Source organism: Littorina saxatilis, linkage group LG2, assembly GCF_037325665.1.
Source record: "Littorina saxatilis isolate snail1 linkage group LG2, US_GU_Lsax_2.0, whole genome shotgun sequence".
Taxonomy (NCBI): domain Eukaryota; kingdom Metazoa; phylum Mollusca; class Gastropoda; order Littorinimorpha; family Littorinidae; genus Littorina; species Littorina saxatilis.
Genome location: NC_090246.1, coordinates 85,733,110 through 85,752,266, shown reverse-complemented (window position 1 = coordinate 85,752,266; position 19,157 = coordinate 85,733,110). Strand labels below are relative to the sequence as shown.

Here is a 19,157-nt window from a genome sequence, read left to right as displayed (position 1 = left end):
ACCATTTTTTTTTAATTCCCAGGACCTGTATGTCCATCAGCGGCGTTTAAAAGCAATCGTAACCTAGGGGGCGGATCATAGTTTTGTCTCGCACTTGATCTTTGTCATCGGGAGCGAGCCTGCCGTGCAATATCATTTGATATCACACAACACCTGTCGGCTAATTGACACAGTGGACTTTTTGTGTTATCTTCCAACGAATTCTTGTTAATTTGCTCTTATCTAGGAAGCTTCGGATTCTCAGTTGCATTCGGTGTACTGTTTTCTGTTCAAAATGGTTGGTGTAAGCTTTTTTATATATATATATATATATGAGTTTTGTTTCTTTCTTTGATTGTTTATTGCCTTGTTGGTGTGTCTGCCTAAATGCCGCCTGGGTCGTTGCTTGTCAGTTCGTCCGTCTGTCTATTAGTTTGTTTGCGTGTTCCTATCCCTCCAACGCTTGCCTTTCAGCGTGTTTGAACGTCTGCCTGCTACTTACCAACCTCCCCTTTCATCTTTCTATCCTCAGCGAATGATGACAATATTCGGTTTTACTGCAGAAAAACTGTTTTGCTGCAGAAAAAACTATGCTTAGGCGGATGATGACAAAATTCGGTTTTACTGCACTTTTTCCGTAGCATTTCAGTTGTTCTGCAGTAACACCGAATATTGTGATCATCCCCTAAGAATACCTTTAGTATTTGCCTGCGTGTCATTTGACCTGTTGCGCGTTTTTGTTTGTGTGTCACTTTGGCCTCTGAGATGTGTCTGTCATTCGCCTCTGTCTGGTTATTCGTTAGGTTGCCTGCACTCCTGTATACTTTCCTGTCCGTACGTTTACGTCTGTTTTTCTGCCTGCCTGTCTGTCTGTCTGTCTGTCTGTCTGTCTGTCGCTCTTTCTCTCTTTCTCCCTGTCTCCCTGTCTCTGTCTATCTCTCTCTCTGTCTCTCTTTCTCTCTATATATTAAGCTTTAGATTGTGTGTTCGTGACTTTTTTGTGTATGTGCGTGTGCGCGCGCGCGCGCGCGTGTGTGTGCCCACGGTGTGTGTGTGTGTAAGTGTGTGTGTGTGTGTGTGTGTGTGTGTGTGTGTGTGTGTGTGTGTGTGTGTGTTTTATTTTGATTTATATTGTTATTCTTCATATTTGTTCTTCGTTTCATGTGTGTATTGTAGTAGGGACTAGCTGTAAGAAAGGACCGCATGGACCAAAGGCTATCATGCCTCGGTAATAAAGTTTTCGAGTCCGAGTTCGGATTTGAACTCTCTCTCTCTCTAGTCTCTCTCTCTCTCTCTCTCTCTCTCTCTCTCTCTCTCTCTCTCTCTCTCTCTCTCTCTTCTCTCCGTCTTTCTCTCTCTCTTCTCTCTCTCTCTCCCTCTCTCTCTTCTCTCCTCTCTCAGTCTCTCTCCCTTTCTCTCTCTATCTCTCTCTCTCTCTCTCTCTCTCTTTCTCTCTAATACTCTCCGTCCGTCCGTAGTCCGCCCTTCTGTCTGGCCGCTGTCTGACCATCTGCATTGACTCAGCTGTCCTGAACAACTAATGTACTAAATAGCCGCCGCACCGCTAGACATTTGCTGTCAGCAAAATCAACCAGCTATTGCAATAAATAAGCGAACACACGGACAAAAGCTATCAACACCATGCTTTGACAACGGTTTACAACAAAATTGATGTGTCGTCCTTTGTCTGTGTCAAAAACTAGCTATGTCATATGTCACACGATATACATGAGGTCAAGACTAAATAGCAAATTTGATACTAATATCTGCTGATGCAGTGACTCAGAGAGGTTCAGGTTTTATCTTATAGAAACTATTTGACCTTATTTAGATATGCGTACGCTTCTGTCATACCTGTGCGTACAAAGGTAGATGTGTCGTATTATCGGTGATGGTACACCTGTTAGACTCACATATCTACTGCCAAGCTGCGGACAGAATGTCAAGGTTACAAACTGTACGCAAAACTGATAGTACGCCGCACGCCGAATTTTTAGCATAATTATGTATCGCTCGTAAAGAGGGCTTACAGCTCGCATAAGCATAGGGGCACACATTAAATACACAGGCACATTCAGAAACACGGACACATCCACAGGTTCAGACATTCCTGTAGACAAAAATTAATAGAACCCGTGTGCCGCACGTGGTTTTTTTTGTTTGTTTTTTTGTGTGTGTCAGTGTGTGTATGTGTGTGTGTGTGTGTGTGTGTGTGTGTGTGTTTGTGTGTGTTTGTGTGCGTCCGTGTGTGTGTGTGCGTGCATAAGTGCGTACGCGCGTGTGTGTGTCTGTGTGTGTCTACGGTATGTGTCTCTGTCTGTGTCTCTATATACCAGTGTCTCTGTGTCTATGTGTCTGTGTGTGTGTTATCCTGTCTTAGCCCATAGTTTTTCAGTCCACGTAGAGGAAAGACATTTTTTAGTAATACATTCCTGGGCGAGTATAAGTGAGTGAGTTAGCGCCGAGTGAGTGCATGTGTGCGCAAGTGAGCGACGAGTGAGTGAGTTAGTTAGTTAGATCTAATGACAGTAGTTTGTTTGTTTGTTTGTTTGTTCGTTTGTCTATACTGTCTCGGATCCGTAGTCAGGTGTTTGATCCATGCTGAGAAGAGTTTCGGTTTGTCTTTCTCTATGGCTTTTCTTCTCTGATCTGCAGTTGAGATGTATTAAGGATGCACACACAGCAGATAGACCCCTAGGTGTAACACATCAGACTCCTTTTTTTTCTCCTGTTTATAATTTTCTATTATTTTTTTTGTCAAGCACATCATGTGGGAGGTTTCACAATACCTCTTACACACATCTATTTCAGCGCGAAGATCTTAGTCTCCACATCAAACAGGGATACAGGCAGGCCTGCAGAAATAATATAGGGCTGAGTGCACGACAGACCCTCTGTACCACTTCAAACGACCCTCAATACCATTTCAAACATCTATTTCAGCGTGAAGTTCTCAGTCTCCACATCGGACAGGCGGGTGTTCAGATAGGCAGCGCATGCTGGGAGCTGTATTGCCTGGAGCACGGCATCCAGCCCGATGGCCAGCCCGAGGAGAACGGACCGGCCGCTGCCGGGGGTAACGAATCCCACTTGACCTTCTTCAGCGAATCTGGGTCAGGGAAGCGCGTGCCACGTGCCGTCTTTGTGGACCTTGAGCCTACCGTTATTGGTGAGTGCTGCGAAAAGAGCAATTATTAAGAACTTGTCATGAACTGCTCTGTTTTTTTCAGAAGTTTTCATTTCATCGCCGGAGGCATAGGCTTTTAAGATAAGATACGATAAGATAAGATGACATTTCATAGGGTCCTGTCAGGTTTCCCCCATGGCCTAGTTCACCATTACAAGTAATACAGTAGCCTAATTATGGAAAAAAAATCAATGTTTTTTTCCCCACCTTAGTAGTCAGTTCTCTACGCTTTTCGGTCCACCCAGCTTGAACTGACAGGGTACCTAACCCTATCCAGGACCGGGGAAGGCAAAAGCAGCGATGGAGAGGAGTGGGCACCGTCCTCATAAAGCTGGCCCTTGACTAGGTAGCCGAGATCTCTGGCATCTCGCCCCCCTACGATACAAAAATGGTCACTGATGGGACTACCTTTACCTGTGCCTTTTATCTTACCCAGACGGGGTCCGCACGGGCAAGTACCGACAACTCTTCCACCCAGAGGCACTCACCTCGGGCATGAAGGATGCCGCCCAAACTGTTTTTAACAATAACACTGATCGCACTTTTAATTTTTGTTCAGCCGCAGTCTGCACATTTTCACTTTTATGTATTTCCACAGATAAGATCCTCACGGGCAAGTACCGTTAACTCTCGGGCAAGGAGAATGCCGCCAACACAGGTCTATGACAATAACACTCTGACTTTTTGTTCAGACTGCGCATTTGCACTTGTCCCCCATTTTCTCATCTCACACAGATGAGGTCCGCACGGGCAAGTACCGACAGCTCTTCCACCCCCAGGAGCTCATCTCGGGCAAGGAGGACGCCGCCAACAACTATGCCCGCGGGCACTACACGGTGGGCAAGGAACTCGTGGACGAAGTTGTGGACAGGATCGGCAAGCTGACCGAACAGTGCGAGGGTCTCCAGGGCTTCATGCTGTTCCACAGCTTTGGTGGAGGAACTGGTGAGTGATTGGAACTTGCCGAGAAGGTTGAGGTGGGAGATAGTGGGGAGGGGGAGGATTGTGGATATACATGTTAGTTGACGTTGTGGACAGGATCGGTAAGCTTGAGGAACAGTGCGAGGGTAGGAACCATGCCCTTGTGACCACCTGCCCACAACGGTCACCCCAACTGAGGATCCCAGACGACTTTTTTTTTTAAATTTATAAAATTCACATTTCCATAGCAACCATGCAGCTGTCTATAACGACCACTTTTGGTCGGTCCCGTGGGTGGTCGTTAGAGACAGGTTTGATTGTATCTATAAACGAAGCACTACATCATTTCGTCCGATTTCGGGATAATTCCCCAAATGGTTTCGCAGTGAGAGCGTTAAAAAAACCATTAACAATGTTTCGTTCGATCCACCCAGGTTCTGGATTCGCCTCTCTGCTGGCCGAGCGGCTGTCCGTGGACTTTGGCAAGAAGTCCAAGCTGGAAGTGACCATCTATCCGGCCCCCGAGATGTCCACGTCGGTGGTGGAACCCTACAACGCCATCCTGGCCACCCACACCATGCTGGAACACAGCGACTGTTCCTTCCTCATGGACAACCAGGCCATCTTTGAGCTCTGCAAGAAGAAGCTGGACGTCGAACGACCGTCTTATTCTAATCTGAATAGACTCATTAGTCAGGTGGGTCACATTTGTATGGATGGAATGCGTGTGGTTTACTCTCTTTTCTCTTAAAAGTTCTCTTTTCCTAAATCCAGGCCATATTTCAGCTCCGCAAAAAGAAGCTGGACGTCGAACGACCGTCTTATTCTAATCTGAATAGACTCATTAGTCAGGTGGGTCACCATTTTACGGATGAAATGCATGTGATCACAAGTGCGCGTCATCTTATTTGTAGAGCAAGCCTTTCGTCTTACATTCAGTTTAATGAACTTCTGCTTTCGGATAATGCACGCGACAGTAACAGCACTATTTCTGTGTACAGGTGGTGTCAGCAGTGACAGCGTCGTTGCGGTTTGACGGCTGTCTGAACGTCGACCTGAACGAGTTCCAGACCAACCTGGTGCCCTACCCCCGCATCCACTTCCCCCTCACCACCATGGCTCCCATCCTGTCCGTTGAAAAGGTAAGAGCACGGCGGATACGGTGGGGTGTCCTTTTAAAGCTCCCCATTAGACTAATTCCGAAAATAACTCTGTCGGGTTTGTATGGGTTATGAAAGAGTGAATACCCTTGCTTTTACTCGGACAAACATTAAAGGGGCCAATCACTAGCGAGGGGTGTGTCGGATAATGAATAGGAGGAGGAGGGGGTTTACAAGAACGGGAAAGTGGATGGATGGATGGTAATGATGATATTGAGAATGAAAAGGGAGGGGGGGGGGGGGTGAAAGAAGGAGAGCGGTGTCTCGGAGATCAGCAACGCCTGTGTTTTGATCCGGACAATCAGAAACTAACATCAACCTACACTTTTTTTTCTCAGGCTCATAGTGAAACGATGAGTGTCTCGGAGATCAGCAACGCCTGTTTTGATCAGGACAATCAGATGGTGAAGTGCGACCAACGTAATGGAAAGTTCATGGCCTGCTGCATGCTCTACCGTGGTGACGTCACGCCAAAAGACGTCACTGCCGCCATCGCCAAAATCAAAACTAAAAGGAGCATCCAGTTTGTTGACTGGTGTCCCACTGGCTTTAAGGTGAGTTGGTGATGGGGGTTAGGGTGGGGGAGGGGTGGGGGAGTAATGAGAGACAAACAGAGACCCTGTCTCTTCCCATGCCGACACATGTTTATAACCTTCTCTATGCGCGCGCGCGTGTGTGTGTGTATGTGTGTGTGAGTGTGTGTGCGTTCGTGCACACGTAGCCTACGTGCGTGCGTGCGTGTGTGTGTGTGTGTCAGTGTGTCTGTTTGCTTTGCCCCCCATGCAGGTGCTGTTGACATTTAGCATTTGAAAGGGGTATTTTGGGTCTCTCCTTGAGAAAAAGGTAGTCAGTTTTTCCGCGTAAGGGGGGCTTCCGGAACACAGGACGTACCCCCCCCCCACCCCCCCTCTCTGGATTCAGCCCTGCTACAAATGAATACCATATTTCCCAGGTGGGCATCAATTCCCAAGCGCCCACGACAGTGGCCGGAGGAGACTTGGCCAAGGTGCCCCGCTCAGTCACCATGCTCAGCAACACCACCGCCATCGCCGAGGCCTGGTCTCGCCTTGACCACAAGTTTGACCTCATGTACGCCAAGCGAGCCTTCGTCCACTGGTACGTGGGCGAGGGCATGGAGGAGGGGGAGTTCGCAGAGGCGCGTGAAGATATAGCGGCCCTTGAGAAGGACTACGAGGAGGTGGGGGCCGACACCGTCGACCTAGTTAACGGCGATGAGGACATTGAGCAGGATGAATACTAAAGAGTATGACTGACTGATTTGTGATGTCAACGCAATGAGCAGGATGAATGAATATTGAAGAGTATGACTAAAGTATGTGAAATGGGTGCTTCTAGGGAGGGGGTCTAAGCTTGAACTTTATTGTCAACGCATCAAGCAAAAGGAATGCCAGTTGGTTGGAAGTTTATGAAATTTGTTTCCCATGAACATATTGGATGAGAATTTGAACCTGGGTATGTCTGCTTAACAATTCTCTGTCCCTCAAATATTTTGTGTTGCTGCAACACTTGAACAGTACGGAGCATATTTATTATTTAAGAACATGTTTTGCATCTTCTCATAAGTCATAAGACATTTTCACAAAGTCGCTCTTGGTCACTATACAGTATAAGCCTACATCATGTTCAAGGCAGTGACGTGTCAGCATTTCTTTTTATATTTAGTCAAGTTTTGACTAAATATTTTAACGTAGAGGGGGGAATCGAGACGAGGGTCGTGGTGTATGTGTGTGTGTGTGTGTGTGTGTGTCTGTCTGTCTGTGTGTGTGTAGAGCGATTCAGACTAAACTACTGGACCGATCTTTATGAAATTTGACATGAGAGTTCCTGGGTATGAAATCCCCAGACGTTTTTTTCATTTTATCAATAAATGTCTTTGATGACGTCATATCCGGCTTTTCGTGAAAGTTGAGGCGGCACTGTCACGCTCTCATTTTTCAACCAAATTGGTTGAAATTTTGCTCAAGTAATCTTCGACAAAGCCCGGGGTTTGGTATTGCATTTCAGCTTGGTGGCTTAAAAACTAATGAGTGAGTTTGGTCATTAAAAATCTGAAAATTGTAAAAAAAAAAAAAATTTTATAAAACGATCCAAATTTACGTACATCTTATTCTTTATCATTTTCTGATTCCAAAAATATATAAATATGTTATATTTGGATTAAAAACAAGCTCTGAAAATTAAAAATATAAAAATTATTATCAAAATTAAATTGTCCAAATCAATTTAAAAACACCTTCATCTTATTCCTTGTCGGTTCCTGATTCCAAAAACATATAGATATGATATGTTTGGATTAAAAACACGCTCAGAAAGTTAAAACGAAGAGAGGTACAGAAAAGCGTGCTAACCTTCTCAGCGCAAGTACTACTCCGCTCATCTTGTCAATTTCACTGCCTTTGCCGTGCGCGGTGGACTGACGATGCTACGAGTATACGGTCTTGCTGCGTTGCATTGCGTTCAGTTTCATTCTGTGAGTTCGACAGCTACTTGACTAAATGTTGTATTTTCGCCTTACGCGACTTGTTTTAATTGTATTGCTAAATCTATAAATGATGTGCGCATCGTCCTGGAATCTTTCCTTGCTTTAACCAAACCAGGCTAAGCTACTGAATGAATTTTGTCTCGTCTTTGAACGTATGCTTAATCAAATGAATGTGTATGTTTTATATGAATGTTGCTTTTAATCTAAATGTGGATCATGTTTGACAGAGCATGACTCGTGAGTTTCATGCTGTCCAACAAATTACATGTACAACGTATAACAAATTCAGATGCTTGTACACAAGTGATTAAATTGCCAAGTGTGTGTGTGTGTGTGTGTGCATTTTTGTGTGTGTGAATGTGTGTGTGTGTGATTGTGTGTGAATCATGCAGAAATAAAGACTCATAGTGGATCCAGGAGGAAATTGGTGCTGAACACATCGTATAATATTACAGTGAAACCCCCCTTTTAAGACACCCCAATTTCAGACTCACTCCTTTTGAAGACCTTGTTTTCTCAGACTTTATGTCTTAACCCCTGTAAAAGTACCCCCATTTTAAGATTCCCTTTTTTTAAGACTGATTTTCTCAGATTCGTTCAGGTCTTAAAAGGAGGTTCCACTGTAACAGAACAGAGAAGATTTGACTGGAATATGACTCATTAGCATTTGTGAGGATACCTTCATTACCCACTGATATTTCTACTGACCGTAGCTCATGCATATGGATAGAAAATGAGCTTTTGGGGATACCACTAGGCAAGTAATTTGCATAAACAGTGCTGTAAGGTATGTATACGTTTGTCACCCATTCTCTCCTTCCCCCTTCCCCCCACATGCACACACACACACACACACACACACACACACACACACACACACACACTTGCATGCACATATGCATGCACATTTGCATGCGCACACACTCTCACAAACAAATCCACAAAGAGATTCAGATGTCTTTATTTGTGTCAAGTTTACCTGATCATGAACTGATAAAGTTACATGTATTCTGCTAACAACCAAGATATTTAACGTAAACTCTTAATTGATCATAAATCTAATCATAAAATAAAAATTCACCACATGAAACATAACAAAACGAAATGGTCTTGAGTTCAGTGTGGATCAACAGATAAAAATCAGAAGGAATGTACATTGTTGACAAAAACACACACAAAATAGTGTGGAATTTCAGGCCATATTTCTGCAGTCCGCAATGTGTACATTAGTGCTGTAAAAAGTCTGTTGTATTACAGTGTAGCATGAAATTAAAATCGAGATATAATACAATGGTTAAGAAATCTGCTCCAAGCTCTGTCTCTATAGAGCCAATTCACAAATTAATACTTTTATGACATATATTTTTTCTGTGGGATCCAGTCCCTCTTGAAGAAACTATATATGCCTTGACACCCTCGACATAAACAACAAAATACAATATCACAGCAAGTTAACAATCTGGTTAAAACAAAATCATCTATCCATAAACTACATAGACTCGGCTGAATTTTACTGGTCAAATTAGAAAGACATGCAACATTGTGGGCCATAAATGTCACTTCTTGTTCATATCCAGATGTTTCAAAGTTAGAGGAATTTGTATTTAATGACCTTTTTTCAGATTCTGAGAGTGATTGAGACACTTCTTCAATGAACTGATTCTCAGATTCCGATAGTAATTAATTGAAGGTCTGAATTTAAGACATTACATTCTTGGATTATATTGCATCAGAGCGTCGGGTCACGACTAGATGTATATGACCAGGTGTTTATAATACACACACACACACACACATTCACACATTCACACACACACACACACACACACACACACACACACACACACACACACACACACACACACACACAGATTTACTGAATTGTTTCATAATTTTACAGGTCATTTGCAAAAATCTGATTCCAATAGGCATTCTTTTAAATCAAACAAAGTGAATCCCCCTTTAAGACTTCCCAAAATCTGAGAAGATCATGCTTTACAAAGGAGAGAGATTTAGAAAGGGGGAAAATTCACAGAGGTTATGATCAAACAGTCTAAAAAAAACCAGGGTCTAAAACTAAAAACGGAGGGAGTCTTAAATTGAGGGGGGGGGGGGGGGGATGTTGTCTTAAAAGAGAGGTTTCACTGTATTGGTGTTCCATGTCAAACCAGATCAAATCTCGTAGTTGCGGAATTTTTGCAACAGACCGGTTGCTTCCCGAGGTCTCCAGTCCACTCTCTCGCTTGTCCCTGACTGCTTGTCTGAAATAAGAGAGAAAAGATAACTTTTTATGATTGGAATGAAGTGCGCACTAAACATTCCAATCACTTTCAGAGGCAAAATTAATGGCCAGTCAAACAGGAGTGAGTTTGGGCTAAATTAATAGCCCTATAATAATATGCTTTTGCTGACCTCAAAGGTTTGCAAGAGCATAACAGGAGGCAACAGCAGTCAGACCCTATCACAAACAACTCTCTGCATCTCACAGGTGTCACGTCTATAACTAGAAGTCAATGGATGTAGTACTATAAATAGCTCAGCTCAAGGCAGGAATTAAGACAATACACCCTTTTGGAGTCTCAGGCGAGAGCAAATCTCGCGTCGCGAGACAATCCACGCATTGCATGCTGGGATTGCAAATTGTACCAAACACGAGGTCTTCAGAAGAGGTACATTGCCGATTGCGTTCAAGTTTTCCCTCGTAAGCTCTTATCTCTTTGATATTTCTGTGGTTTTTGTCCCACGATAGTCACTGCTCTTTGTGTACGGTACACTGTAGAGTGTTTGGTACAACGGAGCGCCCCCTGCCACTGAAAATTTGACTAGCCGCGCATGCGCACTCGAAACTCTGAAGGGGTGTATTCTACAGATCAGCTGCTGTGAAAGGGGGACTACTGTACGTGTTATCCTGTCACATGATGTAAACCTTAATGATATAATAATAAGTGGTAGCAAAACACAGAAGCAAATGCAGTTATACTTGTGATGAACACCACTTGGACTTGTCAAGTTAGAACTGTCATTGCAGGTATCATTTCATGGCAGGTAGGCTACATTTGCTCAGGTAAACAACAGATCATAAGACAAGAGATGTTGTATAGAAGGATGTGTTCTCTGATCAGAGGGGCCTCATGTTTCAGGTCACACACACACATGCACACACACAAACAACAAATCACAAACACATACATATACATACATACAAACACACACACACACACACACATGCAGGCACACACACACATACACACATGCATGCAGACACACACGTACAGTGACATACAAACGTACAAACACCCCTGTCATAAATGCACAATAGTGTTCCCAACTGAAGAAAATCAATTGTCCATCACAGTTTTTGTAACTTGACTGTCCATGGCAAAAATAGGCTGGCACTGTTGCAAAAACAATTTATTAGCACAAGAAGCAATAACTATGTTATTAGCACATGTTACCACCAACAACCATGGCCAGGTCTGTTTGTTTTTTGATACATGTAGTGACATATGAGTCTGGTCTTTTCTTGATAGTGACATACAAGTCTGGCAAGAGAATCAATATCTTTCCCAACGTATCTCGGAATATGTTTAATATTGATTTATAATTTCAAAAGTAAATTCAATTTCTGTACAGTTTGTCATTGTCAGTGTTTTTTCATGCATGGGTACATTTTGTTAGCCCTTTAATGTCTTGTTCTATATGTTCACATTTATGCCATCTGACATTCTCTCTTGCTTGCAGCAGCCCAGAAGTTTTCTGTGATATATTCTTACCTTTCCTCACATCTTATGTTTTTAACAAATCTGATCTGCAACATGCACATGTACCAATTCTACAATGGTGCATGCTACAAGCATGATGCATGTAAGGTAGAGCCTCTTGAGCCTTATCACCAAGTAAAGGCAACAGTTAAAACCAAACATTACAATACACAGCTTAAGTTACGCTTCAATCAATCAATCAATGAGTCTTATATCGCGCATATTCCGTGGGTACAGTTCTAGGCGCTCTGCAGTGATGCCGTGTGAGATGAAATTTTATACGGCCAGTAGATTGCAGCCATTTCGGCGCATATTTACCTTTCACGGCCTATTATTCCAAGTCACACGGGTATAGGTAGACAATTATTAACTGTGCCTAAGCAATTTTGCCAGGAAAGACCCTTTTGTCAATCGTGGGATCTTTAACGTGCACACCCAATGTAGTGTACACGGGGGGAGGTTTGGACACCGAAGAGAGTCTGCACACAAAGTTGACTCTGTGAAATAAATTTCCGCCGAACCTGGGATCGAACTCACGCTGACAGCGGCCAACTGAATACAAATCCAGCGCGCTACCAACTGAGCTATATCCCCGCCCATGAAAAGAATGCAAAAGACAACATAAACCTCAATCAATCCTCAATTTTAGTTCCAATATTCTTAGACTACAAATAGCAGAAATGTCAGATACTACACGTATCAGTGGAAACCCCCCTTTTATACAACCCCCAATTTAAGATCCACCTCCGGGCGGGGATGTAGCTCAGTCGGTAGCGCGCTGGATTTGTATCCAGTTGGCCGCTGTCAGCGTGAGTTTGTCCCCACGTTCGGCGAGAGATTTATTTCTCAGAGTCAACTTTGTGTGCAGACTCTCCTCGGTGTCCGAACACCCCCGTGTGTACACGCAAGCACAAAACCAAGTGCGCACGAAAAAGATCCTGTAATCCATGTCAGAGTTCGGTGGGTTATAGAAACACGAAAATACCCAGCATGCTTCCTCCGAAAACGGCGTATGGCTGCCTAAATGGCGGGGTAAAAAACGGTCATACACGTAAAATTCCACTCGTGCAAAAAAACACGAGTGTACGTGGGAGTTTCAGCCCACGAACGCAGAAGAAGAAGAAGAAGATCCACCTTCCCCTTTTTTTAAGATTTTGCTTTTACAGATTTTCTGTTCATAGTGTCTGTAAATCTTCCTTCCTTTAAATACTCCCTGTTCAAAACCTGATTTTCCCTGATTTCTGGAGGTCTTAGAAGGGGAGGGGAGGAGAGGGGAGGTTCCACTGTACTACACTGTACTACAGTGGAACCCCCCTTTTAAGACCTCCAAAATTCTGAGACAATTGGGTCTTTAAAATGAGGGAGTCTTAAAATGGGGGTAATTTTACAGAGGTTATGAACAGAAAGTCTGAGAAAACAAGGTCTTAAAAAGGAAGGAGTCTTAAATTGGGGGTCTTAAAAGGATGATTCCACTGTAATACCACCTCTGCCACTCTCAACCTACCTCGTGAAGGGAAGGTGAGATCCACCTGCTGAGCTTTGTCGTAGGGAAGGGCCTGTCGCGGAGACGGAGAGCGTTCTCTGCTAGTGTGGCCCGAGCTGTTTGCAGATTGATCCCTTTCTCCAGTCTTCGAACTGGAGGATGCTGCTTGATCACTGGGGGCAACAATCTGTGGCTGTGGAGCCTTGGTCGCCCAGTGCATGGACTGAAAACCATTTGTTTAAATTTGCTTGAAAAATGACTTGTTGTCACGCGAAAGCGGCGTATAGCTGTCTGAATGGCGGGGTGAAAATGGACATAAACGTAAAAACCAACCTGTGCACAACGAGTGTACGAGGGAGTTTCAGCCCATGAACGCAGAAGAAGAAGAAGAAGAAGACTTGTTGAACTGCTGTTGTAAGTTAAAGTTGTTAAACTGCTGCTGAATTGCCAAATCCAATTTTACACAGTTCTTTTTGAGCATGTTTATGAGCTTAGCTTGTTATTCTCCATTGATTCAAATGTTTGTATTTTTTGAATAAATTGTTTAAATCAAATTGCTGCGGACAAAACAGAGACTCAGAGGAATTGAAGGATATATATATGGGCTTAAATTCAAGTCACTGAGAGTGAGACATACTGAACTGACTTTATAAAGATTAAAATAAACTTTACTGACACGGAACATGTGCAGAACTTCTGTAGTATCATTCATAAAATAGAAACAATAACTGATGCTTTCAACCATAAGACACATTAGACAAAAAGTTTCAAAATTACAGTAAATTCTTCTGCTGTGTAAAACAGTGTGTCAAATCACCAACAACAAAAGCTGACACAGTGAATTAAAAAGCTTAACACAGGTCGCAGACACAATAAAAAACAAAACTAAGTACACGATTAACAAAGTGTGAGTACTCACAGTATGTACAGAATCTCTCATCCCACACCAGGCGTCATACGACATCGCTATACCAGAACGTCTCCACTTGTCATACTTGGCTCGCGTATCAGGGTTTGTCAGTGTCTCCTTGGCTTTGCTCAGACGTCCAAACTGCTCAGCTGCAACCACAATAATTAAATCAAGAAATGAAAAGCAGAAGAAAAAACACACGACAAAAATACTTGAGAAGATGCGCATCCAACTGGGGTAAAAGGTTGTACAATAAAACTGTAGGACAAATTAAATCTTCTCTGTGCTTGTCAAGTTATATCTTTGTCAACCTATTACTATCCAAATCTACATGACAGCTAAGCTAGGGATCTTCCACCCAAGCAAGATTACAGCTGCTATCAAAGAATGCAGAAAACATAAACTCTCGTTGAGCAAGTAAAGAACTTCTGAACACCTTAATTGTGTGTTCAATCAACCACTGACAAAATTAAACTACAGAAAATCCGTTTCGGCACATAGATTCCAATCAGTTTCTGATGAAATGTTTATCCTAGCTGCCTTTCACTTACCTGCTGTTGGATCATCGGGGTGTTTATCCGGGTGACAATGCAGGACACGAGCTCTGTACTCAGTTGTGATTTGCTCCTCCTGTCGCAACAGAAAGTAACCTTACAAAAAAATACAAGCAATGATGCATGTTTATCAACATAATGACACAAAGTTTATCGAAAATGTGGCACACACATGACAGTGACACACAAGTGTCGCTAATATTTTGAATGAAATAACGTATATTCACCGTTGAGTGCTCACTGCATCCAAGAATGTTGTAGTAATCATCAGCTTCGTTTCTTTCGTACGACAAAATCTGGTCCATTTTTCTTCGTCGTCTGCTCTTGTTATGTTTGATCAGCTTTTATAACTTCGACATAAAAGAGCGCACCGTCAGAGGTCTGTAACTCCTACGCGCTTTTCGTTCAAATGTTCTTGCTAGAAAATACTACAGGTTTTCAAAACAGATAATTTGATCTAAAATACCCGACCAGCGGCTACAGCAATTGGCAAAGATGTTCTGATAATATATTAACAAATGTTCAAGGATACAAAATATTCAGGCCGCTAAAAAGAAATAATTATATGTTAAAAAAAACCACAATAAAAAAACCCAGTAGAGATCAAAATAAACTGAAAAATATTGTAACAAACACAGGAGTGCTAACTTCACCCCCCCTCCCCCACCCCCCGCCGTCAGTCCCATAGAGCAGATTGAAGTGACCACAGCTGGAGTAGCTAAACTGCTACGTGACCTCAACCCCGCCAAAGCCCCAGGCCCCGACAGCATACCCAACCTGGTCCTAAAGACCTGCGCCGACCAGATTGCTCCTGCTCTCCGTGCAATCTTCCAGAGATCCCTGGATAGCGGTTCTCTCCCTTCCGACTGGCTCCAGGCCAACATCTCCTGTGTATTCAAAAAGGGTGATCGCCACCTCCCCGCGAACTACCGTCCCATCTCCCTCACTTCCATCCCTTGCAAACTCCTAGAACATATTATATGCCGCCACATCTTCACACATCTCGACTCGCATAACATCCTCACGCATCTAAACCATGGTTTCCGTTCTGGATTCTCGTGCGAAACCCAACTTCTCACCACAACCCACGACCTCTTGACCTCCTTCGACCAAAGAAAACAAGTAGATGTCGCTGTGCTTGATTTTTCTAAAGCGTTCGACACTGTTCCCCACCCCCACCTCCTCCACAAACTCTCCTGTTATGGCATAAACGGCCCCCTACTCAACTGGCTCACGTCGTTCCTCACTAAGCGCTCCATGAAAGTTGTACTCGAGGGTACCTCATCCGAATCAACTACAGTAGACTCTGGCGTCCCGCAGGGGACGGTGCTCGGCCCACTACTCTTCCTTGTCCATATTAACGACCTGCCAGCCTCCGTATCGTCCCACGTCCGCTTGTTCGCCGACGACTGCCTGCTCTATAGGGAAATAAACTCCTTCACGGACCACCAATCCCTGCAACAAGACCTCAGACACCTCGAAGAATGGGCGGTTACCTGGGGCATGCGCTTCAACGCCTCTAAATGCTATATCCTCAGTATAAACAAATCCTCTGACTTCTACTACCAACTGGACAACAGCATCCTCCAAAACGTTAGATCCACACCCTACCTTGGCATTCTCCTCTCAGACGACATGAAATGGAGCCCCCACATTTCTTCTATCACTAAAAAAGCTAACTGTACCCTTGGCTTCCTTCGCCGCAACCTCCAACGCTGCCCGCCTCGTTGCCGTCAGCAGGCCTACCTCTCCCTTGTGCGTCCCCTCCTGGAGTACGGGGCGGTTGTCTGGGACCCCTACCTGAAGAAAGACATTGACTGCATCGAACGCGTACAACGCAAAGCATCAAGGTTTATCACAGGCGACTTCAGGTCGTCGACCCCCGGCAGCGTCACCAGACTCCTAGAGAAAACTGGACTTCAACCTCTGCAACAGCGACGTCAACAACTCCGTCTGACGTTCTTCTATAGGGTGGTTGAGGGGCTGGTACCGGCACTACCATCACACCAGTTCTTAACTGAGCAGAAGCAAGGCCGTAAAATCAGGCCAGTGAGACATCCTGACCATCACACATCCAACATCGTCTCACAGTTTTCGAGAAACAATTCTAGACCCTATTCAGTGCCCCAAGGCCGCACTGATCAGTTTAGGAACTCCTTTTTTGTGAAGACGGCACAAGACTGGAATCTACTTGAGGACAATACTGTAACCTCCAAAAGCATTGGCATCTTTAAAGCCAAGCTAGCAGCCGTACACCACCAAGGGACTGGGTGGCCGAGTGGTAACGCACTTGCGCTCGGAAGCGAGAGGTTGCGTGTTCGACCCTGGGTCAGGCCGCAATTTTCTCCCCCCTTTCCTAACCTAGGTGGTGGGTTCAAGTGCTAGTCTTTCGGATGAGACGAAAAACCGAGGTCCCTTCGTGTACACTACATTGGGGTGTGCACGTTAAAGATCCCACGATTGACAAAATCTTTCCTGGCAAAATTGTATAGGCATAGATAAAAATGTCCACCAAATACCCGTTTGACTTGGAATAAAGGCCGTGAAAGGTGAATGCTCGCCTAATAGGCTACTGAGCTTTACTGGCCGATGTGAATGCGTTATATATTGTGTGTAAAAAATTTCTGTTTGTCTGTCTGTCTGTAAAAAATTCCATTTCAAACGGCAGAAATTAATATGTAAGCGCCTAGGGCTATATCTAGATTAGGCGCATAAAAATGATCACAATAATAATAATAATTAGGCTGCCGCACTCTCCCCCGCTGCATTTACGCCAGTCTTCTGGTATCCAGCAGCGTAATCCATCAAGATCAAGATCAAGATCAAGGACAATTAGCGAGAATACATGTACTTTGATCATTCCGGTAATCCTTTGTTCAGTTCGTCTGCCCCATGTTTATGGGGGCGAGGACGCCCCCATTCTATACGGATAGTTTAGAGGTTGACCATGGGCAGCGCCATTTTGTTGTGAAATACGTCATCAGTTTGTGTACACAGGAAGTTGTGACATCCGTCACCCTATGGGAGGGGTGAAGGCAACATTGTTCATCTGTAGAAAGTTGTGAAATCCGTCACCCTATGGGAGGGGTGACGTCAAAATTGGTCATCACAGAGTTTGTGTAACACAGGAAGTTGTGAAATACGTCACCCTATGGGAGGGGTGACGTCAAAATTGTTCAACAAAAACATGATATGTCGCATTGTGCAGGGTCAACTGCAACAAACTCAAACCGAGCCATTCATACCTAGCTGTATTTGAGTGACTTATATACCCGACATTTTTATTTCTTATTTTTAGCACAGGTGTAGGAAAAATCATGAACCAAAATGTTATTTATTTTCTAATTTAACATTTTTTTTACAAATATGACCATGGTCTTTTAAACATACAGTGACATTAAACATTGTTATGTTAAAAAAAAGAAAAAAGAAAAAAAGCTTTTGTGCACAAATCAGAAAATACATTGTACATTTTACCTACAGGCCAAACAGTGTCTGTTGGCGGCAAAGGGCCCAGCAAGTTGCTATTTTTAGATCGATTAAAAGTTGTCAAGAACAGGCGCTTACATTTGGATGTGTCCACTGATAGTAGGTTTGGTTGTGATCAATCAGAATGATGTAGGAATAAAAATGTATGACAGTTTGGTATGATGACATGTAATTCAAATATGCTGAAATGTAATATTATACATGATATAATATTATTATGGCTGTTGCCATGACCATGAACCCCAAGAAAGGTTTAATGTTATGTAAAATCAAAATACCAAAATCAAGCACCTACTAATCTGATCTACGGTGCGGCTTGGACCTAATATGGATGGACACGCAACTCGCTCAGCCAGCCAGCGCTGCGAGACTTACAGCGGCCAACTTCGCCGCGGCGCGCTCACTGGCTCAGTATTGAACTTGCGTCAAGGCCGATGCGCGTAGATTCCCAGAATGTTTACTTTCGGTTAGATTCTTCGACAGCATTCGCAGAGGTGACTGCCGTATTGTGTACCGCAGTCAGAAGTAATTTATTACTTTTGGGAGTTTAGTAACGTGATATCAGTTTTCAATTGTTCGTTCACTTATATTGCTTTCAGATTTAACACACAAGAAACAGTAGCACGGTTTTCGTTGCGAAAATGTGCATTGGCAGTGCTACGCGATCTTCTTCTTCTTCTTCTGCGTTCGTGGACTGAAACTCCCACGTACACTCGTGTTTTTGCACGAGTGGAATTTTACGTGTATGGCCGTTTTTACCCCGCCATTAAGGCAGCCATACGCCGCTTTCGGAGGAAGCATGCTGGGTATTTTCGTGTTTCTATAACCCACCGAACTCTGACATGGATTACAGGATCTTTTCCGTGCGCACTTGGTCTTGTGCTTGCGTGTACACACGAAGGGGGATAAGCCACTAGCAGGTCTGCACATAAGTTGACCTGGGAGATCGGAAAAATCTCCACACTTAACCCACCAGGCGGCAGCGACCGGGATTCGAACCCTCGACCTTCCGATTAAGAGGCCGACGTCTTACCACCACGCCACAGCGCCCGTCGCTACGCGATCGAATTGTGTATTATGTACACGCGGTGTTCTTCTGGAAAAGACCGCGTCAGTCGTTCAGCCCACGAGCGGTGGGATGGGGGGGTTCACATGGTTTGTTTGTTTCAGAACCACACCCATATACACACATTTCACATGTAAACCATTT

The 19,157-nt window shown here is 43.9% G+C and overlaps 2 protein-coding genes across 2 annotated transcripts; one reads left to right on the top strand and one right to left on the bottom strand.

The window, feature by feature from the left end:
- The first annotated feature begins 86 nt into the window (after positions 1 to 86).
- Positions 87 to 8,074, top strand: LOC138959992 (tubulin alpha chain-like). The gene is made up of 7 exons (XM_070331704.1): positions 87 to 277; positions 2,923 to 3,148; positions 3,902 to 4,111; positions 4,522 to 4,784; positions 5,089 to 5,229; positions 5,586 to 5,801; positions 6,200 to 8,074. The coding sequence occupies exons 1-7, from the start codon at positions 275 to 277 to the stop codon at positions 6,506 to 6,508; spliced, it is 1,368 nt and encodes a 455-aa protein (XP_070187805.1). The 5' UTR covers positions 87 to 274; the 3' UTR covers positions 6,509 to 8,074.
- A 621-nt stretch (positions 8,075 to 8,695) lies between these two features.
- On the bottom strand, positions 8,696 to 14,811 carry LOC138959993 (dnaJ homolog subfamily C member 12-like). Its single transcript, XM_070331705.1, has 5 exons — positions 14,686 to 14,811; positions 14,456 to 14,534; positions 13,914 to 14,053; positions 13,016 to 13,217; positions 8,696 to 10,011 (listed from the first exon to the last, which is right to left on the bottom strand). Exons 1-5 carry the CDS (start codon positions 14,761 to 14,763, stop codon positions 9,923 to 9,925), a joined length of 588 nt encoding a protein of 195 aa, XP_070187806.1. The 5' UTR covers positions 14,764 to 14,811; the 3' UTR covers positions 8,696 to 9,922.
- Positions 14,812 to 19,157: the final 4,346 nt, after the last annotated feature.